This window comes from Schistocerca piceifrons, chromosome 2, assembly GCF_021461385.2.
Source record: "Schistocerca piceifrons isolate TAMUIC-IGC-003096 chromosome 2, iqSchPice1.1, whole genome shotgun sequence".
NCBI classification, from domain to species: Eukaryota; Metazoa; Arthropoda; class Insecta; order Orthoptera; family Acrididae; genus Schistocerca; species Schistocerca piceifrons.
Genome location: NC_060139.1, coordinates 596,915,281 through 596,936,284, shown reverse-complemented (window position 1 = coordinate 596,936,284; position 21,004 = coordinate 596,915,281). Strand labels below are relative to the sequence as shown.

Below are 21,004 nucleotides of genomic sequence, written 5' to 3'. Positions count from 1 at the left end.
GGGAAGAGGAAAGAAGAGCACTGTCTGTTGGAGCCTGTGGGGTCTATAACAAGGTATGGCAAGACTGCCGCCAGTACTCACATTTACCTTCCACCCAGAAGTTTGCTGTTAACACTCAGGTGAGTGTGGAATGGCCAGAGGGTGATATGACATAAGAGTCCTCAAGGGAAGAGCTGCCACAGTTTTTGCTGCAGGTGTCTCAGCATTACTGCTGATCAGGAAAGCACCCTCAAGTCAGTCAACCACATTCAACTCAGCTCCCAACTGTCTCCAGGTAGTGCTCAGTTTCCCCCACTATTCTGTTGTGTTTACAACAGGCTCAGTCCCTATAGGTCTTTAACTTTGTTCCGCTATGCAACAAGAAATATACTGTAAGTTGGGTAGTTGCTAGATACAGTCTAAATACTGCTGCTATGTTGCTCCTAACTATTACTCTACTACACCCAATCAATAGTAACGCTCACAAAATTACAAACACTACACAAAACAAATACATAGACACTTATGGTTTACTTGTTTACAGGAGCATATAAAATGAAGAATAAAACAAGTTGTGTTTTCAAAGAATGCTTTTCTTAGCTGACCTAGTTGGTACCTGCTCTCACTTTGGTGACTGCTATTGAAACAACACAGAAGCTTCAGAGGACTTAATATATTTTGAAGTCGTACCTTGTGTTCTGCCAAGTAACTCATAACTTGTGATGCCAGTTAGATAAGGTACTTGATTATAACGTCCTTCAGACATAATAACCCATGGTTCCTCAGTCAGGAAGGCACCATCATTTTCTGGTTCCACATGTGGTACCCACACGCACATCATGAAACTTGTACGGTCCTGTAATACAGTACATATTTCTGAAAACATTGAGCTGATACCAAAATTTTCTCCATGTGCACAACTGGGCAACAGGTAGTGATTGCATGAGTCATAAAATTTTCAAACAATGGAAACTCCAGTTTGGAATATCAACAATATAAGTAAACAGACAGATTGCTGCTCATCATAAATTTGACTCACTGAGTTACAGACAGGAATTACAAAAAGACTGTTACACATTTAGGTTTCAGCCAAAGCCTTCTTCAGATAAAGGAACACACATTCATTCACACAATAAAGCTCACCTCTCGCACACACGACTGCCATCTCCAGAGGCTTGGACCAGAATGCCACTGCCACATTGAAAGGAAGCAGCAATCTTGAGGGGGCAAGGAAGGGGAAGGGATAGCAGGTTGTAGGTTGTGGAAGAGAAGAATGGAGCATGAACAAGGTATGACAAAACTACCACCAGGTGCAGAGTCGGGAGGCTGTGGGGCAGAGAGGTTGGGAAAGGGGTGTGGGGGAAAGTGGAGTGAAAAAGAAGAGGAGCTGGGAAGGGGTGAGTGTATCAGCAGAGGGTGGCACACAAAGAGGGTGAGGGGATGTGAATATGGAGGAGATGATAGGAAAGGGGATGTGGAAACTGTTTGGTGGACGTGTAGACACAGTAGATTATTTTAGGTTGAGGCTGGAATAATTTCTGGAGCAGAGACTTTGTTGTAAGGATAACTCCCAACTGCACAGTTCAGAAAACCAGTGGTTGAGGGAATGATCCAGATGTCCTGGATTGTGAATCAGTCTTTGAAATGAAGCATGTTATGTTCAGATGCCTGTTGTGCCACAGGGTGGTCTACTTTGCTCTTGGCCACAATAAAAAAGCTATGCAATGGTTGTAGCTGAGCTGGTACACAAAATGGGTGCTTTCACAGGTGGCCTGGCTTTTGATGATGTAAGATAAACCTGTAATTGGACTGGAACAGGAAGTGCTGGGTGGGTGGATTGGGCAGGTCTTACACCTAGGTCTTTCACAGGGATATCATACATGGGGCAGAGGATTTAGTTTGGGTGTGGCATGGGGATGGACTAGGATGTTGTGGAGGTTGGGTGGGCAATGGAACACTACCTTAGAAGATGTGGGAAGGATCTTGGGTAGGATGTCCCTCATTTCAGGGCATGACGATAGACAATCAAAGCACAGATGAAGGATGTGGTTCAGTTGTTCCAGTCTGGAGCAGTACTGGGTGACAAAGGGGGCACTGCTTTGTAGCTGACTCTTGAGATTGATGGAGGACTGGGGGCATGTAAGGAAATAGCACAGGAAATCTGTTTGCAGACTAGGTGTGAAGGATAGTGCCTGTCTGTAAAGGACTTGGTGAAACATACAGTATACTTGGAAAGGGAGTTCTTGTCACTGCAGGTATGCCATCTCTGGGTAACAAGGTTGTATGGGAGGGATGTTTTGAGTGGAAAGGTTCACAGCTGTCAAAATGTTGGTATTGTTGGTGGTTTGTGGGTTTAATGTGGTCAGAGGTGTGGATGGAACAATCAGAGAGGACAATAACAGCATCTAAGGAGTTGTCATGCTGGGTTGAGAAGGACCAAGTGAATTGATTGGTAGGTTGTGGAGGAATGAGAATAAGCTGTCTTAGTCTTGAGTCCAGATTATGAAGAAATCATCAGTGAACCTGAACCAGGCAGGGTTTGGGGTTCTCGGATGCTATGAAATTTTCCTCCAGATGGCTCATAAACAGGTAGGCATAGGAGGGCCTTGCAGGTACCCAAGGCTGTGTCATGCATTTGTTTGTATACCTTCCCTTCAAAGGAGAAGTAGTTGTATGTTAGGATAAAGTCAGTTAAGTGAAAGAGGGATGAGGTAGTGGGTGTGGAGTCTGAAGAACATTGGAAGAGATAGTGTTCAGTTGTGGCAAGACCATGGGCATGTGGGATGTTGATGCATAGGGAAGTGGCATCAACAGTGATCCAATAGGGAAACAGGAGGTAAAGGTTTCAAGATGGCTGAGAGTTGGTGAAGGAAGTAGTTGGTACCTTTAACATGGGAGGGTAGATTACAGGCAATTGGTTGGAGGTGTTGGTCAGCGAGGGCTGAAATCTTTTCCATGGGGGCACAATAATCAGCTACAATGGGGCAACCAAGGTGTTGGGTTTGTGAATTTTGGGGAGTATGTAGACTGTGCTTGTGCAGGGTGTCGCAAGGGTGATGAGGGAACTGGAGTCAGGGGAGAGGTTCTGGAAAGAGCCTAAGGATTTAAACAGGGATTGGGGGTTATGTTGTACTCCTGGGATGGGATCACTAAGGCAGAGTTTATAGGTGGATGGGTCAGACAATTAGCAGAGCCCTTCTGCCTGATAGTCACTGTGATGCATCATGACAGTAGTGGAGCCTTTGTCAGTAGGGAGGATTATTAGGTCACACTGTGTATGGCTGTCCTTTCCTCTGCTGAAAGGTTGATTTTCTGAGGAAGGTTCCTGGGGAAGGATGGTGAGGCCAATTTTGAGGCAAGGAATTCATGGAAAGTGGTCTGGGGCAGGTTAGGTGGAAGTGGGGGAGGATTACACTTGTAGGATGGTGGCATGATCTGGGAGAGGCTGGGTTCAATGTTGGAATTAGGTTGGATTTGGTTGGAGAAATTGGTGGCAAAGAAATGTTTCCATTACAGGGATGAGAAGGAGAGTACATCTTTGACAAGTCCAGTATGGTTAAATATGGGTGTAGTGCTAAAAGTGAGTCCTTTGGATAGGACTGAAACTTCTGTGGGGCTGAGTAATTTGATGGAAAGATTAACAACAATATTACAAGATTGTCGGACTCTAGATTTGGAATGATGGTAGGGAGTCTTCGGGGATGTGTCATGTTGAAAAGGTCTGTCAGGCAGGGTCTGGGTGCTATGAGAGGTTGACGAGGAGAAACACTTTGAGTAGGATAAGGACTGGATAGTGGTGCCCCATGGCAGCAGTAGGATGTCAGCATGTTGGGTAACTTATGGAGGTGGTGTCTGGAAAGCTCTCCCAGGTGCTGGAGAGCAATGGACTCAATTTCAGAAGTGTGATGTATGGAATAGGGACTGCAGAGTAGCATTATCTTGCAGAGGGAGCAGAGGAGGTTCTGGGATGCCTGTGCCATGGAAATGTGTTTTTGCAGTATGTAAGGGATAGAGTTTGGTGGACTCTGAAAAGGTGGATGCCATTATGAAAGGACAAGTCTGATCTGGAGAAAGGAATTTTTTTGGTTAGGCCATTGGGCAGGATTCCATGGTTTAAGCAGCATTTAAAGAACAGGACGTGGGGTGGGATTTTAGCCAAGGAGAGAGATATCTTTCTGAACTGGTGCACAAAGATAGAGCAGGGGTCCAATGTGGCAGGGATGGCATTGGGAAAATGGGAATGCCTTAGGAAATGAGTAGGAAATGAAATAAAGTTGTTAGTTGCTTGGGAGGGGCTGGATAACAAAAAAGATAAGTAAAAATGCATACAGGCGTGCAAAGACATGCACAGACATGTGCCATTTCCCCACTCACCCTTAATCCTCCCACCATCTCCAAGAGCCAAACCCAACCTAACCCAACCTAACCTAACCTAACCTAACCTAACCTAACCCAGCTACAAAAGAATGCCCCCTTTGTCACCCAAAACCACCCTGAATTGAAGTAACTGCACTAATTTATACATCAGGGCTTTGATTAGCTATCGTCATGCCCTGAAAAATGAAGGACGTCCTACCCAAGATCCTTCTCAGCCCTGCCAATGTGGTGTTTCATCTCCTAACCAACCTCCACAATGTCCTATGTTCAAGACCTTTCCAATCCACCCTCCCAGCCCTTCCTATTCCAGAACTCTCATAGGCTTATCTTACCACTTCAAAGGCAGGGTTGCCTGTGAAAGCAGTCATGTTGTGTATCAGCTGAGCTGCACAGTTTTTCTTACATTGGTATTTCTACCAACCAACTGTCCATCAGAATGAATGGCCACCACCAAACTGTGGCCCGAAGCAAAGTACACCACCCTATACCACTAAATGCTGCAGAACATAATATGCTTGATTTCCACCTTTATGAACCGCACACGTGGGAGTTATCCTTACAACACATTCTCAACTCCAGATATTATTCTGGCCTCTCAGCCTATGGCAACCTACTGTCCCTACAATTTCCACCCAATAGTTTCTGGCCCCTCGTCTCATCACCTCCTCCCCTCTCACATTCCCTCATCCTCTTTGTGTGCCTCCCTCTGCTATTTGATACAAATACCATCATCAAAAACATGTCAGTGTGATATGATTTGTCACAATGGTTACGTATAAACAAAGAAGTTCAGTATTACAATTCAGAGCCAAAAAATGCAGTGATAAGTTTAACTATGAACATTTGCTAAATCCAGGTAAAATAAATTGTAATGAACACAAAAGCCATTGACTGCACAAAGGGACAGGTAAGCTTCTCTCCCAAATAAGTAAGCTGTGCCACAAAGCTAAAAAGAATGAGGGGCCAATTGGCCTAGACTACAACCAAGAGGCTTCTTTTAGAATAAAGAGCCAACATGTAAGAGTTCAAGGATGTATTTCCGATGTGTCTGAGTCCTGTTTGCTTGAAGAAAAGCTGTTCTGAAATAAGTGACCAATTATTGAAACACAGTGCTAAAGAGGCAGTTAGTGAAATTAGTTACTGCAACAATGTGACATAATTAAATGTAATTTGAACAAAGTGACAAATCAACAAGAAAATGTAACACCCTTAAAGATGATTCACTTAAATATTCAGTGTCTCAGAAACCAACTAGACTTTGAGACATAACAAACTGGGATTACTCCATCTGTTATGATTTCAACTCCTGGTAACAACTAATTTTTTCTGATCTTCATCCTATCTGGATAGTGTTACTTATGAAATTTACACATGGTATGTACATAAATGTTTCAAAATATTCTATACACTTCATTTCACTTAGATTCAGTGTTCAGAATATTGATTTTAATGTTCCAATACTTCTAATATATGTAATTTTTTTATGAAAGTGATACTAATCAAAATATATGAATGATTAAACTTTTCATTGCCATAAAACGTAGCAAATATTGCTTAAGAAAATATGTCTTTATGGGCTTAGTGACACCACACATTATACATTATAAAGACTGGCATTCCAACTTTTCAGAAAAATAGTTCAAATTTGGTGAAACTAATTAACTTACAATATAATCAACAGTAAGCTACAAAAACTGTTACATTTTCCATAACAGATAGTGCCTCTTTGCATTTTAGATTCTTGTCTTTGACATTACACTTTTGCTGACCTAATGTTTATACACAACATGGGTTGGCATACTTCATTAATTGGATTAAGCCTTTAATTAAGGTTTTCATAATTTTCCATGATTTTCAGTATAGTGCTTGTACTTGTAAATAGGATATAGCCAGTGTATGCCCATAAAATGGTTCCAGGAACATTTCTAAATTCCTAGACCACTATATTGTTCACAGACAAAATTTTTATCAGTACTGACAGTAGCAAAATCTATCCTAGCAATTTCACAAATGACTGTGAAGTTCCAAAAATAACAAATTGTACACGAGCAGGCCAGATTCAAATGCTGCTAAATGCATTTTTTGTTGATTTTGACTGGAGTGCACTACCATATAAATTTTTTTCAGTCCTGGAACGATAGAATAGGTTTCAGGGTGCAAACCCCACAATAAACCATTGAAATTGGCTGTGGAAAATCGTATTCAGTTGCAAAAGCTGCTAACTGCACATTGCCTTTGAGTTCAAATCCCGCTAAGAGTCCAACGTTTGCAAAACCAACCAAATTCAATACGCATGGTGGTCATCAAGCCATGTCCAGATGCAAGGAATACCAACTGACGTCAGACTTACCAATCTAGACATTCAAAGTTTCTTTTCAGTTTGTTACAATTCAAAGGAATATTTTTCTTATTCAGAATTAGGTTGGCTGCGCTGTAGTGAATGCGTACACAACAATGAAGCTCTTGCTGCCAATGCATTGTCGAAATAGACACTGGTAAGGACAGTTCAGCTTATCAGTAGGACATTTGTTGACATATTTGAATGAATGTTTTGAAGAAAATGAGTTATTTTGTGGATGGTTTAAATGCAAGAGATGGTACAGACAAAGTGGGAATAATTGAAACAGTAGGAATTCTGCAAGAAGTCAAATGCTCTGTAGCAGTTGCAAATGACCATGATGAGACCAAGGGTGATGGTCCCTCCTGGAAAAGGAAGAGGTGTCCTGATCAGTGAAAAATAAATGTTTCCAAAACAGAATGGTAAGGACATGAAAAGTATTATTAAAGAAATGTAATGCAATGAATACTGTGTTGACATTAATAACCTTTAATTGTCTAGGTAGTGAGTTTGTAGAATTATATGTCCCATTTCCACTGTGCTAGCAATCATCTTCAGATCACAAAATAATGTTACAGAATGTAACATGTCACATGTTGTACAATCAAGCACTGAATCATTAAAAAATAATGCAGTACTTGAATTTAAAACAAGTGATGTGTTACAGTTAGTAATGACATATAATGATCTTGAGATGATTGCTAATACATTTGAAACTAGTAAAAGTACACTGTCCAGCAACATTAGTGTGACTGCCTATCAAAAGCCTGAGTAACCACTTTTTGCAGTGCAGAGCACTGTGAAACATCTAGAAAGAGGGTAATTGAGGCTCTCAGAGGCACCAAAAGGCATTTGGAGTATGATGACCCTGATGGTGTCACCAGCTGCACTAGATTTCTTGGCTAAGGATATGTGGTGTGAACACCCCAATCAAGGTGAGCCCACAGATTCTGGATTGGGTTTAAATCTGGGGTGTTTTGTGGCCATGGGAGTATGATCAGTTTATCACAGTGATCTTTGAACCATGCACATATGCTGCAAGCTGTGAGACACACTGAATTTTGCTGCTGGTGGATGCCATAGAGCCCCACTTCATAACATCCTTCCTTTGATCTTGACCCTTCTGGTGATTCAATAGCCATGGTACAATGGAGCACAAAATGTGATTCACCTGAAACGGGCCCCTGTTGGCATTCAGTGGACAATAAGTTGCAGTATTGGTGAGCAGATTCCACCCTTCATTGCTGAGGAACAGCAGTCAACTTGGGTACTTGAACCAAGTGCCTGCTGTGAAGGCCCATATGCAACAACATTAAGCAAACGTTCCTTGAGGAGACCCTGTTGGTAGTTCATCTGGGCAGTCAGCTCCTCAACAGTTGTAATCTATTTGCCTGTACACATCTCTGCAGCCATTGGTAACCATTGTCATCCATGGTCCATGGTTGACCACAGTTGCCTTGATCCAGTATTGGAAGTGCTATCTTGCCATAGATGGTATATTTTAACCAAAGAGCCACATGAAGTGTTTACAGGCTTAGCCATTTTAGAAATGGTTCCATGTTTGCCTCAAAATCCAATGTCATGCCCTTTTTTGGACATCAGGTAATACGATGACAGCTGCACTGTTTTCCATGTGCCCCAACAAACTTTATGTGTCCTCCATTGCTAAAGCTGCCACTTGCCATCTGTGAGTGATTAAAATATGTTGATGTCAAACATGGGCAGTGGTTAAATTAATGTGATGGGTCCTTGTATTTTACAAACTGACAATCTAGACAAATGAAAGTTATATCGATGTTTTATCATATTGCTCCCAGACTTTTTCTGGTAGAAAATGAAATAACTTGGAAATTATAAAGTTAAAAACTTCTATTAATAAACTAAAATAAAATAACAAAATTTTATATTTGCATGCTTTTCACTCATTTTAGTCAATAGCACAATTTAACTGAACATAGAAAATTACACTGTCTAGTTTTTTCTCCCATAGTAAAACCATAAAAAATAAAATAAAGCTAACAAAATCTCAGAGATTATCTTAAATAGAAATAAATCGTTGGTATTTTAGTGTTTAGCACTGGAGTAAGATAAAGAAATATATTTCTGTTACAGAGATTTATCTATGTAAAATTTATTTGTAAAAAATCACTAGATTTGGATTTATTCATAAAAGTCTTGATAAGAGCACACAGAAAAGTAACTTAGGTCTGTATGGGTAAGGAGGGTGGGAGGGGGAAAGGGAGCCAAATGATTTGTCCTCTGTATGGAAAAATCTTTTTGAAACTGCCCTGCCTGCAAGGCACCCTCATATGCCAACCTGTTTATGGGTCATCTAGAAGAAAGCTTCCTAGCCTCCCAAAATTCCCAAACCCTAGCCTGTTTCAGGTTTACTGATGATACCTTCATGACCTGGTCTTAGGGCCAAGACACCCTATTGTCAGTCTGTCACAACCTCAACACCTTCTCTCCCATATGCATCACCTTGTCCTCCTCAACCCAAAGTGCCAACCCTATTGTCAGTCTTTCACAACCTCAACACCTTCTCTCCCATATGCATCACCTTGTCCCCCTCAACCCATAGTGTCACCATCCTGGACATTGACCTCCACCTCTGATGACTCTGTCCACTTTAAATCCACTATCCACCAACAGTACCTACATTTCAACAGTTGCCATCCATTCAACATCATAAATCCCTCCCAGTCATCCTGACCACCCATGGGTGACACGCTTGCCTAGTATGCTTACAGTCTCACAAAGGCCTTCACAGACATGCACTATGCCCAAAACCCACCACAAACAGATCTCCTGTGCCACATCCTCACACACTCCCAATCCTCTCACCACCCACAAGAATCAGTTGCAAATGAGTGAACCCTGTCCTTTGTCACAGTTTCAATTATCTACCATCATGCTGTTATGAGGGATATCCTACCCAAGATCATTTCCACCCCTTCTCAAGTGGTACTCTGTGAAAGAGTCAGGTGTAAGATCTCACTAATCCACCCATCTAGCACCTCCTACTCCAGTCATGCCACAGGCTTCCATTATCGCTTCAGACGCTGAGTCACCTGTGAAAGCAGCCATATTGTATACCAAGTCTGCTGCAAACACTGTACAGCTTTTTATGCCAGAATGACTACCAACTAGTTGTCCACAAGGATGAATGACCATCAGAAAACTGTAGCCAAAAACAAAGTTGACCATCTGATGGTGCAAAATCCAGATGAGCATATCATGCTCAATTTCAATGGTCGCTTCACAACTATGCAGATGGGAGTTATTGCTGCAACACATCCTCAGTTCTAACCAACCCAGCCAGGAAGTGGCTGCCTCCTTCTGAGCCACTAGCAACCCACCCCCAACCCCTCTCCCTGCCTTCCACCTCTCTCTCCCACTAGTGACACCACGCAACACAACCCCCACTTCATCCTAGACAGACCTGGCACTGTGTGTCCAAGTGGTTTCATGTAGGGGCAAAGGTGTGCCTGTGTGAGTTTTTACACTAGCTCAAAGAAGGATTATTCTAGAAGTTAGCAAGCTTTCTTTCTTTCTTTCTTTATTTCTTTCTTCTTTCTTCTTCTTCTTCTTCTTCTTCTTCTTCTTCTTCTTCTTCTCCTCCTCCTCTCTCTCTCTTTCTTTTTTCCTGTCAATGAGTTAATGATTCTACTTTTAGGTGTGTATTCCTAAAGTATTTACAGTCAGAATGTGTTAAATGAGCACACTGATTTTAGTAACAACTGGTTGTTTGATATTTTTTATGACTTGTTATGATGTCAAAACACCTGCAAGCTCTACTTTCTCATGGCTTTGAAAGAATGTTGTGCAGTGGTTGACTTTTATACTTTACACTTGCAATGTCCTTTAGCTACTGATTTTTTTAACTGTATTTTCATGCTCTGCAATTTCTCACAACAATCTGTGGCCTTACTCTTCCGAATCATGCTACTTCAATATTTTATATAGTTTCTTCACGTTATTTTGTATGTGATTTGTTTGTGTCTTTCTTATTAGTTTTATCTTGTGTTGAATATATCTTTAAAAAGCAAAATATCTTATTTAGTGCACCTTTATTTGAGATCTGACTGCTCTTCAAGTTGCACTCCTTTATTCAGGTCCACCACAAGTTTGGGCTGCAGTTAGTATTCTTCATTCACCCAATATTATTTTAATGTTTGCTGCCATTTTGTTATAAAACTGTCTCATAATTCCATAATTTGTTTCCACTCTGCACCAGAGTTTATGCTGATTTGAAACTTTCCTGGAAGATTAAAATTGTGTGCCAGATTGGGATTCAAACCTGGGACCTTTGCCATTCACGAGCAATTGCACAACCAACTGAGCTATCCAAACATTACTCATGACTCAGTCTCACAGATTATTCTCTACCAGTATCACATCTCCTATCTTCCAAACTTCACAGAAGCTCTTTGGCGTACCTTGTGAGACTTCAACTACCAAAAAAGGGATGTTGTGGAGACATGGATTGTTTCCAGGAGTTGAGGTACAGGTGGAAGAAAAGCTGTGAGGTTGGGACATCAGTTGTGCTTGCATAGCTCAGTTGATAGAACACTTCCTATGAAAGATAAAAGTCCCATTTTTCATTTCCTGCCTGGCACATAGTTTTAACTTGCTAGGAAAGTTTCTTTCTCATAATGTCTTATCCTTATATAACTTCATGTTTGGTAAAGCTTACAACATTTAAGTATGTATGTGTTTATCCATTAATCCATAAGCATGTGACAAATGACATTGCATTATTGAAACCCAAAGGTAAAACATATTTTTAATGTAATTTGTATTTTAATTATGTTCAAACCTGTGATTCTTCTGTTAAATTAGAGTGCACTTTTCTTGAGTTTAGAGTTCCACTTGGCAATGGATTAACAATTTACTTTCTCACTTGTTGGTTTGTTACCAGTAGTACATGCCTGTGTGAACATGTACTTTTTGATGTAATATGTTGTATTTATTTTTTAAGTTACTGATATGTATCTTTCATATTTGTCTGCTTTATTTGTCTTTTATCAGTTTCTGAAATTGTGTCCTTTATAGTAACATATGTAATAAGTTGTATTCCATGCTTATTCTTTTTTGGCTTACTACAGTTGTGATGCTGACAGTCTGCGGAAACATGTAATTATAAGAAATTAAGTGTGACCTAGACATAAATATTCTATGTATAACTGCATCATGATCACATGATTCTATAAAGTCTTCCTGTCATCTATTGTTAAATGTATAAAATAGATACAAGATGCAGCAGTTGTAGTTTGTAAGATATTTTGTAAGTGTAATTATTATCATGCCAGTGGCCTTGTCACAGTGGTAATGCCAGTTCCCATCAGATCACCAAAGTTAAGTGCTGTCAAACTGGGCTAGCACTTGGAAGGTGACCATCCAGTCTACCAAGTGTTGTTGGCAAATGGGGTGCAATCAGCCCTTGTGAGGCAAACTGATGAGCTGCTAGAGTTTAGAAGTAGTGGCTCTGATCTCACAAACTGACATACAGCCAGGAGAGCAGAATGTTGTCCACATGCCCCTCCATAGCCACATCCAGTGATGCTTGTGGGCTGAAGATGGCATGGTGGCCAGTTGGTATCATTTGGCCTTCGTGATCTGTTCAGGTGGAGCTTAGTTTAGTTTTTAATTATTGTCATACTATTATTTCTGAAGTTTGCAAGAGCCGTCACTGTGACAGCTCCATGCAAAGAAAATGTAAATAAAAGATACAAACAAATGTCAACAGGATGTGTCACCATTAATTGAAACTTCCTGGCAGATTAAAATAGTATACCAGACTGTGACTTGAACCTACAGCCTTTTCCTTTTGTGGGCAAGTTCTCTGCTAACTGAGCTACCCAAATACAACTTACAAATTATTCTCACAGCTTTATGTCTACCAGTATCTCATCTCCTACTTTTCTATTTTTTCTTAAAATTTTACGTATTACACAATCACTTTTCACAGTACTTGGGTGAGCCTATCAAGTACAATCATTCAGTTTACTTGTCTTTAGGTTGAATGACAGCCTTCAGTCTCAATCTGAAGTATGCACATGCATGACATGATGTATTTGAGTTCCTCTAGCTGTATAGATCACTTTTACACCAACTTAGAAAACTGCAGAGTTTATATAATAAAACTTCACCTCTCTGGTCATCTTTGCCAGACAATGGAATTACTGAGCATGCACAATTCACAACGTACATATGAGATGAGCAAAATTAGATGACAAAGAAAAATCTTTTGAGAAGTTCAAGTCCACACTGCAGTTTGAGACACAGAATGATATATATTGTGCAGAAAACACTGAAGACAAAGAGAATAACTGATAAATAAAATGGAAAACAAAGTCTCTACTAGATTGATGAAACTTCCTTCATTATCTTAAAAAGATGCCAACATTCATTCACTCATTCCTGTTATGGGCCACCTCTTCAATGAAAATTTGAATGAAGATGTGTTTCCTTCTGAATTAAAATATACAATAGTGAAGCCATTGCACAAAAAGGTAATATGATGAAATTGAAAACTACCAACATAGAATTAGAAAAGATTACTGCAATAAGGTTAGAAAGCTTTTTTGTCAGAGGAAAAAGGCTTCTCAACAACATCTGCCATGTGTGAACTAATACATACAACATTTATGAAGTTGAATGAGAAAGAAAAGATGACATATTTGTTGCCAGATTATCATGTGCACTTGACACAGTATCTGATGAGCTGCTACTTCATAAGATCGAAGCTTATGGTATCAGAGGAATAGCCAAAAGCCTCTTACAGGCATACCTACAGGATACATATCAAGTCACACAAGTAGGGGGAGACTATGAAGAGCATTTGAAGCACTAAACCGCCATCTTAACTCTTCTCTACATTTTATTACTCTAGTTTTGAAACTTTTTGGACTGATGGGACAGATGTACATGAGAAAACTTAGCTGTAAAACAGTAATGAAAAAGAGTTGAAAACTGAAAAGTGACAAGTGATAAAGAGGGAAAACAGCACAAGTAGCAGCCAAAGAAACAAAAAAAGTGAGGTACTGACAAAATATAATGAACTTGGAGCAGAATAAGGAATGTAAAGTCTCAGATCAACAAAATTCTTTCTCAGCTTCCACATATCAAGCTTTATCTAAAATGCATGTGTGATATGCCAACAGTTTCCACTAATCCACTAACATAGTCATTGAAATTTAAAAGAGTGCTAGAGAACTACATGAACAATATTTGCTGGACAATGCCTGGCAAATCAAACGGAGCCAACAATGCCACCAACAGCATGCATTCGTCAAAAAATATTTCAAACCACCTAAACTGCAGCAGAGCTAGGCATTCAAGATGCAAAGCATCATTTTATAAATGGGGGATTGTATACAGCCTCAAATCCAATCCCATTGTTACACACTGGAGCAAACAACACACTATGCCATTTGTGAATACTCAAAATGGAATTTTCTAGGAGGCTGAAATGACTTCATGAAGGTCTTTTCAAATGCTATTGTGTAGTTACTCTTAATGTTCGTTTGACATAACTACATTTTAATATGTTAATATTTTCATGTTTACCTTCTATCTAATTTTTCTGTTTCATAAATGTTACATTTTTCAGTTGCTTTTCCATGCACTAAATAATATAGAATATAAATGATATTTGGAAAAATGGCAGTTCATATATATTGGGAAAAATGATTTTATGTTTGCATATAAGAAGATCTGGGTGTATACATACAAACTACTTGCTATGGCTTTCTCCTTCAAAATACTGCAAATGGTAACACAGAGAGTGATACATGTAAATTTGGGCATATAGCAATTGATAAATATTTTTATGCTGCTTATTCTCACTGATTAAAGCTTTGTAACAACAGTAATACAGAAATTGTACATATACATCTAAATCTATACTCTGCAAACCACTGTGAAGTGCACAGCAGATGGTATGTTCCACTGTACCAGTTATTAGGGTTTCTTTCTGTTCGATTCACATAAGGATTGTGGGAAGAATGTTGTTTAAATGCCTCTGTGTGTGCTGTAATTAATCTAATCTTGACTCACAGTCCCTATGGCAGCAAAAAAAAAAAGAGGATTCTAATATATTTCTGGAACCATCATTTAAAGCCAGTTATTGAAACTTTGTAAGTAGGTTGTCTTGGGATAGTTTATGTGTATCTTGAAGAGTCTGCCAGTTTGGTTTCTTCAGAAGCTCTGTGATGCTCTCCCATGGATAAAAACAAATCTGTGATTACTCATGCTGCCCTTCTCTGTTTATGCCCAACATCCCTTGATAGGGCTATTTGGTATGGGTCCCATACACTTGGAGTATTCAGAGTGGGTCGCACAAGTGATTCGTAAGCAATTGTTTTTGTAGACTGATCACATTTTCCCAGTTTTCTACCAATAAACCAAAGTCTACCATCTGATTCATCCACAGCTGAGCCTATGTGATCATTCCATTTCATATCTGTGCCAAGTTTCACAGCTAGGTATTTGCAGGAGTTGACCAATATCAACTGTGACTGATTGTATTATAGTAATAGGATAATTATTTTTTTTATCATTTTGTGAACTGTATAATTTTACATTCCTTAACATTTAAACCAAGTTAGCAAAGTGATTTGGCACTATTTATACCACATTTAAATCTTATCAAGGTCTGACCAAATATTTATGCAGCTTCTTTCAGATAGTACTTCACTGCAGATAACTGTGTTATCTGCAAAAAGTCTGAGATCACTATTGACATTGTCATTAATGTACAATATGAACAGCAAGAGTCTCAACACATTTCCTTGTGGCATACCTGAAGTTACTTCTACATTTGACAAAGATAACATGCTGCACCCTCACTACTAAAAAGTCCCCAATACAGTAACAAATTTTGCTTATATACATGCCATATGATCATACTTTTGACAATAAGCGTAGATGTGGCATTGACTCAAATACTTTTCTGAAATCAAGAAATACTGCATCCACCTGACTGGCTTAATCCAAAGTTTTTAGTACATCATGTGAGAAAAGTGCAGGTTTCGTTTCACGTGATTGATGTTTTCAGGATCCATGCTTGCTGGCATGGAGGAGGTTGTTCTGTCTGAGGTACCTCATTATGTTTGTGCTTCAATATGTTCCAAGTTTCTACAACAAATTGATGTCATGGATATTGAATGGTAGTTTCGTGGATCACTTCAACTACATTTTGTGCCTCTTGTCAGTCTTTTGTTCAAGGGACCTAAGACAGATTCTAGTTAGAAGGATAACTAACTCAACTACAAATTCATTATAGAATCTGACAGGGATTTCATCAGGCTTTGGAGCTTTGTTCGGTTTTAACAATTTCAGATGTTTCTCAACATCACTGGCACTAAAACTTATTTCACTCATAATTCAGTGGCATGAAGATTAAATTGGGGCAATTCTTCTGGGTTTTCCTTTGTAAAAGAACATTTGAAAATGGAATTAAGCATTTCAGCTTTTGTTTTGGTGCCCACAATACCAGTTCCTGTTTCATTCATGAGCGTGTGGTGTGGTGTCACAAGGCTTAGGCCTGTCCCACCCCTCATTAAATCAACCAAGACTTATACGAATAATTGTAAGAACAGTTATTATTATTATGTTCTTTAAGTTTGTTTTTGGGTTTTTAGAAATACTGTGGGAAGAAAGTTTATTTATGTTGCAGATAACATGGAAGACGTTGCCCAACGATCACCATGAAAGTTTGACATAGCGGCAAGTGGGCAAGGAATAAAATGAATGCTGCAAACTACCACGAGCCATGGAAGAGACTGGGCCACGAGGGCGTCGAGCCTCCTAGGTCATTGTTGGACAACATCAAAGGAAGAGATATTCTGCCTTCTCTTTGTAAAACAGATCAATTGAGTCTTGAAAGGTTCATGTAAAACGTATAGGTGGGTGACACATTAGGTGGGACCCGATACCTGTAATACTTCCACAGTTATTAAAAAGTTGTTAAATGGCAAAACCAATAGTTCATCATTTATATAGATAAAAAGTAGTAAAGATATAGGAAAGGAAGAGTTGTGGTGTCAGAACGAAAAGTGATACAACACTCAGCAATGAAGAAGGACGTAAACAGTGGGTGTTACGTGGTGAAAACAAATCAACTGATAAAACTGTAAGTCTGTAATTAAGCATAAAGCCACATAACACTGCAGTGAGCACTACCTTTGGTTCCACTAATAGCCCTTACATATGACCAGAATATCATAAGGTTTTGTGAAAGATAATTTGACAATATTCTGTTATGGTAGTCACTGAAGGCTTCAACACTGGTCTCTTGACAGCCAAATGCATGCAATTCAGCATCTCTGTATCTATAGCCCTAGGCTTTGTTTTTCATCTGGTATGCAGTAATCTCTATTTTTTTAAAATTTTTTTTAGAAGCTTCTTTATAGTGACTCGTGACTATATATCATGGACGGTCCCTCTCATTATGAAGTGGGAGGGTCCCTCTCATTATGAAGTGATCTACTGGGTACATATGCATCCAGTGCATCGTCAACTATTCTTTTAAACTGTACTGTGCTAAAAGTTTCAGGTTCCTCAATGAGATATGACATTACTGATTTTTAATCTAGCTTCCTGAACATATATATCTTTCTACTTGTTTTGGTTGTCCTTTGTACTTCAATAATCATTGTTGCCACAGCCACCTCATCATCACTGATATCATTTTTGGTGTGGACATCCTCAGAGAGGTCAGGTCTATTTGTTGCCTATAGATCTAACTTATTTTCATCATGAGCAGGATTCTGAATTATCTGTTCTAGGCAGTTTTCAGAGAAGGGATTTAGTAATATTGCACAGGATGTCTTATCATGCACACCACTAAGAAAACTGTAATTTTCCCAGTTGATTGTTGGATGATGAAAGTCTCTACTGATATGACTGGTGAAGTTAAGTGCAGGTGAGCTGAGATTTTGTGTTTCTAAAGATATCAATGTAACCAAATGCAAGCTAACTTATATCTTTCTCATCTTAAAGAGCTCCTTTAACATGTTGCAAGTACTATGAGAAATATGACAATTACTTTTAGGGCAACAGAAAACACCAAAGTCTTTCCAAATTTAGAAATGCCTTCCCACACATTCATTTCATTACGTGGAAGTGAATTACTTTAGTCAGCTAACATAGTTTTATAAAGCTGGAACTGAGCTACCAATACTTATTTTATAAATATGACAAAAAAAAGTTTCAACCATTTTATTCCCAGACAAATTACTTTGACAACTGTAGAATGATGAAAGTTTTATTTGGCAATAGATTAGTTAGAATAATAATATCAGTCATGGACATTCTGCAAGACAATATATCTATTTTTGCATTAAAAAACAGCTGGGATCATACCTCATCAGACAGAGCTGGGGACTTTGCTTTTACCAGTTCAGTTGCTTCAACATTCATAAGAAAGTCCATAAGATCTGAAGTGCTTTCTGCATTATATCCTAAGTATGAAACATAACGGAAAGTTCTATCTGCCGCATTTTTATCAAATGCCCACGGATTAAGGGCTGCTCCACTTGACGCTATTCCACGATGGAAGAGACCTGTGGATAGACAAACTAGAAATAATCATCACCAAATATAATTTGTAATGAGATATTATGAGTATATTATTTATACTTTGTAGATATTTATTTTCTAGACATAGGTGAAGGGAGAGGTGGTAGAGAGAAAAGTGAATTAGACAGTCCAGTCACACTTATGAAGTGACCACCTATGTTCAATATCATGTGTGATAGCCACTCACATATGGAAGGTGGCACTATGAGCAGTGGAGGATATATATAACATGTTGGTGGGGATCCAGAAAACAGTGCAGTCATTGTCATAATGTGGAAATAGAGGGATTTGTCTGACATACAGCATCATCTTTGGTTTTCAGGCCATGGATGGAGGCATTTCTGAAATGACTAAGTTTGTAAACTGTACACATGCTGCTGTGGTTAAATTATACTGTACATGGTGAAATGGTGCTATCCAAAATTCGATCCAAGACAACTGTGGTGCCCCTCGGTCTATAGGTGACAGGTGCAACTGACCTCTCAGATCAATCAATCGGCTACCAACAATGTCTCCTCAATGACTGATCAATGAATGTTGCTGTGTATGGACCTTCGCAGCAGGCACCTGGTTCATGCACCGGGGCTTACTGCTGTTCACTGGTGATGAAGGCTAGAAGTTGTACACCAATATCACTACTGGACACCCACTGAATAGTGATATGTGGCCATTTCAGATGAGTCACATTTTAAACTCAGTCAGAAAGATGGCCATTGGTGCATATGTTATGAAGTCTAAAAAAAAAACCACTCTGAACAATCTTTGGAAGGGTCCAGGGAGGAGGATGGAAGATTATGGTATGGGGAATGTTTTCATGTAATCACGTGTGTGATCTCATCATTCTGAACGGCTCAATGGATCAGCACAAGTACGTTTCTATCTTTGAGGACCATGCATGCCCACCTCTACATCTGTTTGTTACTCCTTGGCATGATTGTCATGACACATTTGTTGGCTTTGCCACCTCACAACCAATTTATCAGCTTCCAACCTAACCTGGACCATGCAGTACATCACAGACCATCTTTCAACCCAGTCTGCATTAAAATGAAAAATGTCAATAGCAGTATTACAAATAACCAATGTATTGAATTAGTCTGGTTTCTTGCACTATATAGTAAGTGTTATCCATATGTATTGACCATAAAATAAACTTAAACATAAAGTACGCTACTCAGTAGTAACTACACAGCAATGAATTAGTTTATCTGACAAAGCAGGAGTTGCTGATGTTTTAATTCTTTTCGTTTTGCTTATATTTAGTGGTTCTTGAATAATAAATTCATTTTTGAAGTACAAACTGCACATAATGATTCTCCTTAATAGTTGATGTGATAATTTTTTGTTGGTGTAGGTTATAGACCTGATTAATACTGTCTGCCTCTCACTGCTAGACCTAATGGTTCTCCTTCAATTTGGCAGTGAGATAATACAATCTGTCAGAGGGTGCAAACTAAAGAGTGCATTGCTATAGTACATCACTTACAATTGCACATATAACTGTTTGGGATGATACAGATATAGTACAAATGTGAACGGACTTTGTGACATGGTGGACTGCAAACACTAACTATGACTCTGGGTGTGTGTATGTGTGTGTGTGTGTGTGTGTGTGTGTGTGTGTGTGTGTGTGTGTGTGTGTGTATTTTAATCGTTTTATTTAAATATAAATACAAATTTGTATTTATACATAAACATTATTTACGTAGTTTGATTTGAAATGTAACACTCCACTGATTTCTCCTTGCTTTGCTATTTGCCTCAGTTTTTATGATAGCTAAGCAAAACATTAATTGTAAATTGACATTGATCATGCTGATCTTAGTTTTTGATTTGTTAATATTCATTATGGAAACAGTTTCACATAAATCAAGTTGCAAAAAGTTCAATGCACTAATAAGTATGCTACAAGAGGGGCTAAATAATGTCAGTTCCTGCAGTGCCACAGGGATCATGAGTTACTAAGAAATAACAACTTCGCAGACAACAAAAACTAAGTTTTGCAATACTATTTGTGATGTGATATCAGTTTTTCCATTTTGTTATTTTTGTGTTGTATGCCATACTTTGCTCCTTATCTAATAGAGGAAATTTTTCACATGATGTATACTTCTGTCACATCCATGTCAATTTTTCAAGGAAAAAGAAATTATTTCTTTTTTATAATCACACTGTAAATTTTTATTAGTTACAATAATTATTTCACTTTGAAAAAAACAAATATTTTACATGAACATTTACAATAATTATATTAAAATTCAAAATGCTTTTTAAAATAAATATGTTAAAGATAAATATTTAATATCTTAAATGTCTTTGAAATGAACACCATCTTTGCTGAACATTGGGTAGTTGATTGTAAGATGGATTTTGTTGGTTGTGCATTAATGCTTAGAGAGTGATTGTTTTTTTTATTTTTATTTATATATATATTTATTTATATACTTGTTCCATAGATCTGTACATGTGAGCAAGTCACTCAGTTGTGGAACGTGTCAATGTACATAATAAAATACATAGAATAAAGACATTGTTATAGTATTAATAACAGTGCACAAAAGTCATACTTATTAGCTTAAAAACTAGTCAACATATATGTGAAGATAGCAGTTTCATATTTAGGGCATTATTGCATCTATTTTAACCTTGAACAGTAATCAAAACTTCCACTTTGGGTTTAAAAGTGACCCAAAAATGGAAATGAGAAAAACAGGAATTTTTACA

The 21,004-nt window shown here is 38.6% G+C and overlaps 1 protein-coding gene across 1 annotated transcript in view; it reads right to left on the bottom strand.

The window, feature by feature from the left end:
- LOC124775646 (esterase FE4-like) overlaps positions 1–21,004 on the bottom strand; it is an 83,350-nt gene that overhangs the window by 28,469 nt on the left and 33,877 nt on the right. Inside the window, exons 6-7 of the mRNA XM_047250474.1 lie at positions 18,065–18,264; positions 670–835 (exon numbers count right to left, since the gene is read on the bottom strand). Of these exons, the coding sequence (XP_047106430.1) occupies positions 670–835; positions 18,065–18,264 (366 nt within the window). The remainder of the gene's footprint in view (positions 1–669; positions 836–18,064; positions 18,265–21,004) is intronic.